The following is a 12301-nucleotide window of genomic DNA, read 5'->3' as shown; positions in this document are numbered from 1 at the left end:
TTGGAAATAAAAATTCGGGTTAAGATTTGTAATTTATTATTTGATATGAATAATATTAAACATTTTTTATCTTTTTATACAATCTGTGTTCAGATTGTTCTTTTGAAAGGTTTAACCTGGGTTCAATCCTAACACCCCCATGTCTAGGCGAGTTCAAATGTCGCAACATGGCGGATGAGGAAACGAAAACATTCGCTGAGGATACAAACATAAGTGATTTGCAAGTTAGTGATGTGTTTATCAATGGAAATTCAGATAACGAGTCAAAAAATGAAAGTGCTAATGATCAAGAAAATTTGGATACTTTATCATGCGATAAAACTATTCCGCGGAAGAGCAGTTTCATGAATAAAGATGGATCCCGTCGGAATCATAACAGGAAAAAGACAGTGTCGTTTAGTAGCATGCCCACAGAGAGAAAAATTGCAACTGGTAAGATTGATCAATGTATTGTGATAGATTCCTTTACAAATAATTCGTTTTAATCAGTATTTTGAGTTGTCATCTTTTTTTGAAAATTCCTACATAAAAAAATTCAAATCTTACTTGTACTTCCTGAAGGTGTTGGAACTTTCAGACTTCGTCAGCTTACCATCTTATTTCCACTAGAATTTGGGCATAATCCTGGCATCGTCCCCTATATGGAATAAATGTGTGTATAATCCACCTAGTACCCAACCACCACCCAAAATGGTTTCTGCAACCTATAGAATAGATATGATTTATAATAACATTCAGAAGGAATGATGAATTTGCATATTCATTGCAAAGTAACAGGTTGTGATTTTGTCATCGTTAATTTGTACTACACTTTTTTTGTAATCATATAAGGGTATGCAGGTGTGAACAAACGTAATTTGTGTATTAATAGCCTATATTTGCAGCTGTCTATGGGTACGGATTTTGTTAATGTCATGTTGATGAAACAATGTATAATATATTGATCACACTTAAATGTCTTTGCTCAGTATGAGACCTCTTTGCATCTATAATATAAATCAAGTTAGACAAACTGTTAGTATGACAATATGTCTCAGTAATTACTTCCTGCAGTCTAAAGCATAATTGAGAAAGTTTGCAGGTTTGAATGATTCGGATAATAAACACTACATTTTTATGGATAAAAGATAAACACTACTGAAAATATAATATGAAAAGGCAAAGCCTCTGAGCGAGCGTAGCTTAAACGGCAAAGAAACTATTCACTGCTTAAAACAATTCCGAGAACCTATTCACTTGAAAAGAAACAAAAATTTAGTGTCATTATTCCTGTAACAGCGAATATCATACGTTGCAAAATTTATGGAAAGCCGGTGTCACGGTGACGTCATTACCTGTTTGTGGCGTTCTTATGGCTTTATGCTTATTTATGACATTTTACACCATTTTCTGGCCAATGCTTGATCTTTTAAAAGAAAATCATATTTTTTTTCTACCAAATGGAAATCTTTCTTGCATTATTTTTGAGTGATGGATAATATTCAGCAATCAAATGAAGTTCTGTATTCACTGCCAACAAAGCATTTCCTGTGAGCACCTGTCCTCTAGGGACACGCATTTTGTAAATAAAAGCAAAATTGAAATTATTTCCATAACATAACTTTTTTTAAAAATAAAGACACCTAATGAACATAGAGATTGTAACTCAAATATAAAATTAAAAAAAAAACAAAAACAATTTTCCCGACTTTGACGGAAGTAGAACAAAATGGCGGCACCCAAAATGGCGGCGCCCAGACGATAGGAAAATTTTTCAGCTATATCACTTTTGCCCCATTCGGCACACCTTTGTTATATTCGCCTACACATTGCCGTAAGGCGAGCTATGCGCTCGCAGTTGTGCTTCGCACAATTGCTTGCGAGCTTTGCTCGCTATTAATTTGATCAAATTTTAATCAATACCTGCAGGGTCAAATTTAGCAATATTTTGTACTAGCTTAAATTAGCTAGTGCCTTTTTATCATTAGATCAAAGGAAAAGCTAATAGCTAAAGTTAAACTAGTCATACTTTGTCTTAAAACAGCTGGTCACATGTATTGACATGCTGCCGATTGACGTTCAGAGCTCATGGTATCAAAATAAATTATTATTAGATAGTCCAAGAAGTCTGAAATGATATATCGAAACACTATGATTTACACCCATTTTAATGCTATCATCTCAGATTCAACCAAACATATGTTTTAGCTTTCTTAATTTACTGTCAGATTTCTCTTTAGAATTATGATGTTTGCCTGTTTTTTTTTATTGACTGATGTGACTTTTAACGCTACTTGCTGTATGCATGTCTAAATTTGAACCTGCCCTAGCCTAAGTAAAATCTTAATGGCATTGGGTGGCCATCGAATAGCTGTTACTTTGCTATCACTTTTTTGTTGTTGTTGTTGTTGTCTTTGCCAATTATTAAAACATTTGAGTCAAATGTGAAATTTTAAATTTCATTGAAAAAGTTGAGACAAGGGTAATGGCATGATGTGAACAGTTAGATGTAAATTTACAGTCGTAACACTTAGTAAGCCTTTTAAATGAAAATGGAGTTAGCCTTGTAATTCTTCACTTCTCTTAGTAAGCCTTAGAAATCCAGAGTCACATAATGTAAGCAGTAAACTTTAAACATGATGTGATACTTATTCTTTAACTTCTTCTTCTTCTTGTCGTTCGCAATATTCTTTAACTGAACTCTATAAAACTATTGGAAACTTCAGTAAATATTTTCAGTATTAACACATAAGTTTCTTATCCTTTTATTTAAGTAAAATGATACTGAATAGTGTGTCCAAATTTCATTGACATACGCCATTCTCAACAGATTTAATAAGAGCAAAAAAATTAAGTGTGGAGAACTTTATAAAAGCTGTTAAGAAAAATTGTTGTAAATCATAAAACAGAACATCAAATGATTAATTGGTCTGTTAATATTTTAATAGCAGCACAGTTTAATATTGATATAATTTGTTATTAGCAGCATTTAAGGTAATATAAATGATGCAAGTTTTAATTCTTTGTGAAACTGGTAACTTTGGTTGTATGTGGGGGTGAGTGGAGAATCATGACTTTTTTTATGCTGTATGACATTTTTCTGGTTTTCAACTTTTTGCTAGTCTTTGAACCCATTTGATAGTTCTGACACAAGCCAAGGACATGTATGTGCTTGGAAATCTTGATTGGCCTGTCTGTCAAAACAGAATTGCAGTAAACATGGTAAATATTTTTAAACAGTTCATTTAAAGTATAAAAAAAGGATTGCATTTAGTTTCTTTGGAAGATATACTTCAATTTGATTTATAATCACAAACTTTGGTGATTTACAAATAAATTCTATTAATTTATATCATGTAGATACTTACAAATTATATGATAAAATTCAGTTGTGATATGCATCAAAAACACCTATGAATAACTAAGCAGCGGATTATTATAATTCAAAAGACATCATTAAAATTTTTACTCTAAAACAGGTTTCCTGACTTTTGTATGTACTGTATGTCACACTTGTTCTGAATACATTTTGTATATAATGAAGACAAATATAATTATATCACATATCAAATAAAATATGTACATGTATGCTTATCACACAGAAATCAGGTTTTTTGCTGTATTATCTTCTTAAATATTACTGTTGGAAAGAATGACTTTCGAAATAGCTTAACACTGTAGTATTAAATATATGACTAAATTTAGAAAGGGTTGTGGCGGTCCAGTGCTAAAGGTGTTACTGCTCTACCATGAAATGGCAGGTTTGAGCCCTGCTGGGGTCACAACCATGCCTTGTCATATGGCACTAGTATTGGCTTTTCAAGGAAACAGACTAGAGAGTGAGACAAATAAGCTTCAAGCTGTCACAACAATCAACATGATCAAGCTAAAATAAATTAGTATTTATATAAGCTTGTCAAATTTCAAAGTAATATATATGTGAAATGGTTGAGTATTTCCATTCTATCTGGAAATATTTTTCCCTATTGGGGGGAGAGTAAGAAGTTGACAGATCCAGTAGTATTCCCTTATTGTGTCTTATGATTGTACATTTTGTTCTTTTTTTCTGTTTCATAATCACAATTCTATGATCTGAATGATTTGATACATTATTCCTGTGCATTAGCAGGTAGTCTTTAATGCTTTAGATTTAACATATTTACTTAGGATCTGTCTTGTTTTGTAATTTGTAAATGTTTTCATCATCTTTAGAGTTGCTCCAGTGCTTATTTTTATTGATGTCCACAATAACTGTCATGCTTGCAGAGCTAGAGGCAAGTGTAAAGCTTTTGGATATTATTGCTCATGCTGGAGTTACTTTCAGATGTGGATTCTGTAGTTGGAGGTGCTGCAGAGCAGGTCCCAAATTTTCCTAGTTTAAATACAGTCAAGGTCTCTGAAGAAGTTTTCAAGCGTTGAACCAACCCAAACCAAAATGGCGAGCTTAATTAAGCTTGCATTAAAGTCGCAGCAAGATTGCAGTTGCAATCTTAACAAGCATGCAGCAAGATTGCGATTGGAACCATTGCAACCATAATTTAAGCTTGCGCAAACTAATTTGCGTGCTTCCAGCAACCTATTTAAGATCTTGCAAGCTTGTTAGGTTGCGCATGCTTGCGATTGGAACCCTAGCAATCTTAATTGCGACCTTGCAAGTTTGCACAATCATAATAAAATTGCAAGCTTGCGCAATTTTGCAAACTTACACAATCATAACAAGATTGCAAGCTTGTGCAATCTTGCAAGCTTAAACACACTTCTATGGGTGTAGACAAAATCATTTGCCTCCTGCAACCTTGTAATCATATCAAGGTTGCCTGCAAGCTTACAAACTATACTATCTTCCTAAACCTTACTTAGGTTTGTGAGACAGTTTTAATAATGTAAAAGTCTAAAAATTTAATTATATACTTCCTTCAATTTGACAAACTGCACAGTTTGTAAAACTTTCGCACTTTCATAAAACAATATTTTTAGTGCTAAGTAGATGAAGATTTAACAGTCAGGGACAATATTTTTTTAAAACAACTTATTTTTACATAAAAAGTTTAATTTTAATGGTTTAACATATTACCTCCCTTTTATATCTATCAGTGAACTAAAAGAGTTTTAAAAAGGTTACAGGATCGCAAGCTAGTCGCAATCTTGCAATCTTAAATAGTCTTAAGATCGCAGGATGCCCGCTGCAAGCTTGCAAAGCAAGACTTATCTGCAAACTTAATTTCTATCGCAAGCTTAGTCGCAACCTTAAATAGTATTAAGATCGCAGGATGCTCGCTGCAAGCTTGCGAAGAAAGACTTCTCCGCAAACTTGATTTCTATGCGAGCATCCGCAAGCATTATATTACATAGCTGCAATCTTTTTAAGATTGCTGTAAGCTTGCGCAAGCTTATGGCAAACTTCTCACAAGCTTGCCGCATGCTTGTATTTTGGTTTGGGAAACTTTTGAAAGAAACGCTTGCCAAGATGGGAGCACAGCCTCCATGGCTTATACCAATAAGAGTAAACTAAGATTTAATTCAGTCATTTTACTAGCAATTTCATGTTGCAAAATAAGATATCCTTTTATCATGCGTTGAAAACAGCTTGAAATGCCAGCCACCATCGTAGGTTTTTTTCCATTTGCAGTCTGCTAAGAAGAGAAGTCCACCCCTTTCTAAACATGAAATTGTGTTTCAGGTAGAGTAGTTTGGAAGACAGAAGTTGTATTCCACTTTGGAATTAGATATTAATAGATATGCTATCTTTTGTAAAATTATTATTACCTCCCTTTGCCTTTTCTTGGTTGCGCAACCAAGATAGACAGGAAATAAATAAATTTGGAAGTTACACACTTTTTAAAAATCGTAATTCTTATTGTTGAAATGTCCCAAAATCTATCAAACGCAAATATAAATCCAGAAGTTATATTAAAAAAATAAAAAGAAATACAGTGTTTTTTTTTTTAATATATATTGATATTAAAGGAGGGGGGTAATCACAAAATTTATAAAAGAATATGAAAAATAAACTTAAAAGGGATGTAATTCTATGTCATTGCTCTTTTTTGTTCCATAAATGAATTGCACACAGAATAAATAATTAATGAAAATTGTCATTAAACAGTCATAAAACATTTGAATGTGTTTGATGCCTTTAAGTATTGATTCACCAATCAAAATGACGGGAGGTTTGGATGCAACTTTATTAAGCAAACAATTTAAGCTCACTTGTTTTTACTATTGATCGTCTTTCACTTGTTACTTACCAGTAGTATGTCAAACATACTGTTTGTGGCCACTATTTCTTCTTAACTATTGCTCCTATTTTTTTCAGATTTCAAATAATGGTTGGTCTAGGTATGACTGTTTAGTCTAATAGGTATCCTAAGGTCACTAAGGTCAAATATAATTGTAATAGTGCTGTCAAGATTGTCAATTTCACAATATCTTCTTAACTAATTACCCCTCTGTATAATCACCTTGCCCAGGATCAACAACTCAAATTTGTATTGTAAATATCATTGCAAGTTAAACTCGCATAAACAATTATGATATTTTCATTGACAAATACTTGAGAATGGTCCAAGAGAGTTCAGATTCCTGTCACAGCCTCAGGATCAATTGTTTGGATTCAGAGCCGTGCCACAGAATACTGCAATTATTGTTTTCCTTGCAGACTGTCAGTTTTTTCTGCCTAATGTGAGATTTGTTACGAGATTATCTTAACGAAGCTTCAGATGTTTATTTGAGACTGTAAAGGGCTGCCATGTACAGCTGAAATTTTTTAGAACTGTCTGCAGTAAGGGTAGACTGGCATCAGTCGTTAGAGTCATTACCTGTAAATCACTTGGCCATAAAATCCTCTCTGATACTACTTTCTCATAAAATTTACAATATCTCTAGCCTCTGTGTTGAGATAAGCCACAGTAAAAGGGAGCTACAGGAAATTTGATATATATTTTTAAAAAAAAATGAATTAAATGGGAAATGTTTAATCTCAACAGACTGTGTAAGTCTACAGTAAGGGCTGTACTCCACCAGGTTTTGCACCATTGCCATTTCTGCAACTGTAAATGTTGAAAGGCAGTGACTGTGTAAGAAATAAGAAGAAATTTATAAAAATTTTCAATACTGTTGTTAAAAGTGATTTTATCTGTATCATTTCATCTGTTAAGAGTCATTTTCCATTAATAAGACAGAATGCCATTTTATTTTATCAGTATTGGTTACAATTTTTGTTCTCCTTTTCAGAAAAGAGGGTACTTTGTTGTGCTCACATCGTTCATCTTTTGATAGTCAGTTGGTCTGTCATTGGGCCCTGTGCTTTCTGATCAGTGATTACCATATAAAGAAAACTTTAGTCTACAATAGCTAAACTTTATAAGACAGTCAGTGAGGCAAGTTGTTTTGGAGTTAGTAGGTCAAAGGTCAAGTTCACAGTGATTTTAAGACTTACCTATCCGCTTGAGCCTTTAAGGCAATTAACTTAATTAGGGTGATTGCTGGTGGTCATTTGAGTATTGTTTTTGGGATCACTGGTCAGCCTGCTGTCAGTATAATGTGACTGGGTGGGGTATCATGCCACGTGTCTATGGCGTGATATTCCAGTGAGGCAGCACTATAAAGTTGGGCATTGTGCTCACTGCTACAAGTAGACACCGTCGTTTATATGACTGAAAAATTGTTGAAAAAGTCGTTAAACTCAAACACACACACACACACATACACACAGTCAACAAACATGGTTACAGTATACTTGATTTCCGAATCAGTCAAGGTGGCAATACATGTGTTTACAAATGGCACTTGTCTTCCTTGCGTTTGGTAAATTAATGCATCTTACCAAGACCTTTAAATGTGCAGATTTCTTAAACGAACTTATTGAATAAGGAACATTAATCTAGGAATGTTTTTGATATGGCCTCATATCAGTTTTGTAAACTTGTATGACCTGGAGAGCAACCAGGTTCATATTATCTGTTTGGATGACTGCCATTGGTACAGAGAACATCTTCACTCAATATGCAAATTTAATGATGTTCCTGTTGGAAAAGTTCTATTAGCTTTTTACAAGAGATTAGCTGCATGGTGAACAAATTGAAGTAGACTGGGTATTTTATTTACAAGAAGATTTAGTCAAGACTTTACAACATTTTAGGTTACAGACCTATAATAAGATTTACATGGGCATACTGTTTTGTGTTTTCTGTCACTCTGACCATCTTAACTCTTGTACAGTTCAATTATTAAAGTTACACACGAAATCTTAAATTTATATATATATATATATATATTTTTTATATCCATTACTGTCTGCTTTCAAGCACAAATAATAAATCCTTGAGAGATCGCAACTTGAATTGTGCTGAAGTGCTGCTCATGTTATTCCATTTTAAATATTTAGCCACTGTTCATTTTATGCCTGCTTTAAGGAATACGCTTAAAATGGGTTGTGTGATGTCAGGTGCAGGTGTTGCTTTTTTTTTCCAAGAATATTTGTAATTATGTCATATTGAGAAAAAACAGAAGTTCACTTTTTCTTAAGCACAACACCAGGACTGGACAATGCGCAACCCATTTGAAGGGTATCTGAGTGGGAGTTGGATTGTGCGTTAAACCACTTGCGTTAATGAAGAATACCAACAGCAGATTGTCATTTACAGGTATACTACTTAGTTAGCAGCCATTGAATATAAGTTTGAAAAGCCATCGTTCCAGTAGCTAATGAATAAAATATTGGCTTGGACAGTGTTTTTACTATATTTGGGGAAATGGTGGATTATTTTGTAAATGTCAGACAAGTTATGCCATGTTATTATTTGTGTTGACCACATTCAGTATTCACAAGAGGAAAATTGGATGCTGTAATAGCTTGTTGATCAATGAACTTTGGATTAGAAATGGCCAGGAGTAGTTTTGCTAATTGATTTCCCTATAGCTTATAGACTGAGGACAATTTTTTATTCTATCAATGAAGAACTGCAGTATCTTTTTTGTTGACAAGTTTGTAATATTTTGTTTGACTTGGCTTTTGGTGCAGTTTTTCATCAGTGTGACGCATTTTGAGAAAATGTTGACAGAGGCCAGTCTATACCGCCCTTACGAAAATGAAATATGGAAACAAGCTGGCATTAAGCTGCAAGGTAACTGTCAATAGTCTGGCAACAGTCTGTCAAAACAAAAAGGTAACTGGAAATAATCTGACTCCTATATGGGAACAAACTTCCAAGAAAAAAAGTTTAGCTGAAAATAATATGGACACTATTTCCATATTATTTCCAGTTTCTGGGAATAATCTGAAAACTATATGACAACAAACTGGCTCATAACAATCAGCATGTAAACACACTGACAATATTGTCAGCTTGTTTCCAGTGTCTGGAAGAAATCTGGCAGGAAAATGGCAAGAAACTGGAAATAAAAAACATAATTTCTATAATCGAATTGAATGAGTACTGAGATACCAGCTTGCATACAAAAACTTAAGCAAAAAATGCTATGTGGAAAAAGGGGCTTAATTTTGGAAAAAAGTATAGTTATGGGACCTGCTTAGTACATGTCAGGTCATGACATTGAACAAGTGTGTAATTAGTTTCAGTCTATAATTTTGTAAAAAAAAACAACATAGGGGCATGTCCAATAACTTCTATTCTTTGAATAATCGAGATAAAAATTACATAAGTGACAATATTGTATGGATTGGCTGTCTGTCTGACAGTACATTGGATATAAATTTACTCAGAGCAGATTCTGACAATGCACTGGCTACACAATGGCAATACACTGGCAATATACCCATCTTAGCAATTTTCACAGCAGAACAAATATTACAAGACACCTTATCAAAATGGCCAAGTGTTGCATTTTTCCCTCCAAAACTATTTTCAGTTTTCAATAGTTTTCCAGCACTGATGGGCACATTGTAAAGGTACTTTTTCATCATTTTACAGTTACTTGTTTTCATTGTAACACAGATTCTGTCCGCAACAAGTATTTTTGCTAAACAGATACAGAAATTTTAAAAGTCATGTATTTTCGCTACCCTGTAAAATTAAACTTGCAGATTTACCATAATCTTTGTCAAATTTCCTTTGGTTTCAATATTATATTATTGATAACTGAAATATTGCAAATCTGAATTTGTATTAAAATTGAGTCACAAGCAAATGAAGGTTTTAAGTCACATTAAAATTCATATTTTAAACATTAATAAGGATAAATAGAAAAAAATATATACTGACACTAAACTGGAAACAAACTTCCCATACACTGACAATGCTATGACAATACAATGGTAATAAAGACAATTTTCCTAGGGGGAAATAAAAAAAATTAGTAACACTGAGTAGTAAGCGATATATTGGGATACTAGTCCATCTTTAGCTCAGTAGGTAGAGCGTCGATCTACGGAACATGGGGTCACGAGTTCGATCTTAGGACAGGGCTTATGTTCTCCGTGACTTTTTGATAAATGACATAATTTGTGTCTGAAATCATTAGTCATCCACCTCTGATTCATGTGGGGAAGTTGGCAGTTACTTACAGAGAACAGGTTTATACTGGTACAAAATTTAGGAACACTGGTTAGGTTAACTGCCCCCTGTTACATGACTGAAATACTGTTGAAAAACAGCATTAAACCCAAAACAAACAAACAAAACTAGTCCATCTGCCACACTAATGTATACCCACTGTTACATGACTGAAATACTGTTGAAAAACGGCGTTAAAACCCAAAACAAAAAAACACTCATGTATAAGTGCTCATAACTTTGTACTGCATAAAGGAATTTAGTTAAAACTTTAAATAATGATTCCAGTTTGCTAAAGTGTTTCTCTTGTCCATGTAAGAGAGCCTGGCATGTTGTGACTGACTATACACTGACAATACAATGACAACACACTGGCAATATGCCAGTGTGTTGTCAGAAAAATATTTCCAGTTGACTGGCTGTGCACTGACAATACAAGGACAACAGACTGGAAAGTCCAAAAAGCCGCTTGTTGTCAGTTGTGTATCCAGTGTGTTGCCAGATTGACATTGCATACCAGTTTGTTGCCAGATTGTTGTCAGTGTTTATTTCCAGATACCTCTATATAATTTAGCTTCTTCAAATAGTTTTATATGAAAAATCAATGAAATTTTGTTAAAATGTCATTACAAACATCACTGAAAACAAACTGTATATAAACTGACAGCAGACTGGAAGTTAAATTTTACAGCTGGTTTTCAGGTCTGGAAATCAGCTGACAAGCACATGGACACATGATGGTTATTAAGTGGCAACACACTGGATCAGTTTATTGTCAGCTCTGGAAATAGGCTGGCAAGTAACTGGATTTTAGAGTATTATTGACTGGAAACACACTGGACATAAACTGACCACACACTGACAATAGGGAAGGTTTTTCATAAGGGCAGCACTATAACTCCTTTTTTCACAAGTATATCTGTTACAAGTTACCCACTAAACTCTGAGATGGAAGGCAAATAACTTCAGATATTGTTGTTTGTGGAATCATTATGAAGAGCATTCATCTCAGCCAAGGATCACACATAGAACCTCTTGATTTGTTAATAGCATGTAATCTACCTACTGGGCTAACACTATGGTGACAGTTGTTTATACTAAATGAACTAATTAGCGGGCAATGAATCAATGTTTTTCATTTATTGTTAAGTGTATTCTGAGTCATGAATGTCATTTTGTTAATTGTTGCACAAAAAGAAGAGAAAAAATGATAACATTTTGTCAGTATTTTTATGTCATAATGGTAATAATTTTGATAAGTTTTTGCCTGATAGAAATTGTTTGCCAGTATTAATCACAGGCATATAGATTTCGGAATGTGATATTTTTTTTGTGTTATAATATTATACAACAGTATAATAGTATGAGAAGCACTTAAAGAACTTGGCATCTAATAAATAGTAAGCATTAGTAAAATCTGTTATTATACAAGTAACACTGGCCAGCCAGAGTTGAATATCAACCTAGGAAAAGTAATATAAACTAGAGACTCTACCTCACCTGCGTCTTAGACATGTTCTCCTCCGAAACTGAAGGTCGGAATTACACCAACTTTGTTCTGTATTGCGGTAGCATGGTATTCTTTCAAATTTATACATTTTGTTTTGCTTTACTACATTGAGCGGCTACAAGACCTCAAAAATAGAAGGCAAAAACACTTAAAAATAAATAACTTCTTGTCTTGAACCATTTAATAGATGTTCACCACACTTGGTCAGATGTATTATTGCATGGATCTTCTCAAGTTTTTCCAAATGGTTAAGTTTGACTGCATTTTGGGGCTGCCAGAGCTAAAATCGAACTTCTCA

General features: G+C 33.7%; 1 protein-coding gene across 1 annotated transcript in view; it reads left to right on the top strand.

Annotated features, from left to right (window-relative positions):
* Window positions 1-165: 165 nt before the first annotated feature.
* LOC123536068 (inactive phospholipase C-like protein 2) overlaps window positions 166-12301 on the top strand; it is a 217652-nt gene continuing 205516 nt past the window's right edge. Inside the window, exon 1 of the mRNA XM_045318863.2 lies at window positions 166-432. Coding sequence (XP_045174798.2) covers window positions 168-432 — 265 coding nt within the window. The 5' untranslated portion in view covers window positions 166-167. The remainder of the gene's footprint in view (window positions 433-12301) is intronic.

The sequence above is a fragment of the Mercenaria mercenaria genome, chromosome 17 (genome assembly GCF_021730395.1).
Source record: "Mercenaria mercenaria strain notata chromosome 17, MADL_Memer_1, whole genome shotgun sequence".
Classification (NCBI taxonomy): Eukaryota; Metazoa; Mollusca; class Bivalvia; order Venerida; family Veneridae; genus Mercenaria; species Mercenaria mercenaria.
The sequence above is the reverse complement of the archived record's forward strand: the minus strand, read 5'-3'. Positions and strand labels throughout refer to the sequence as shown.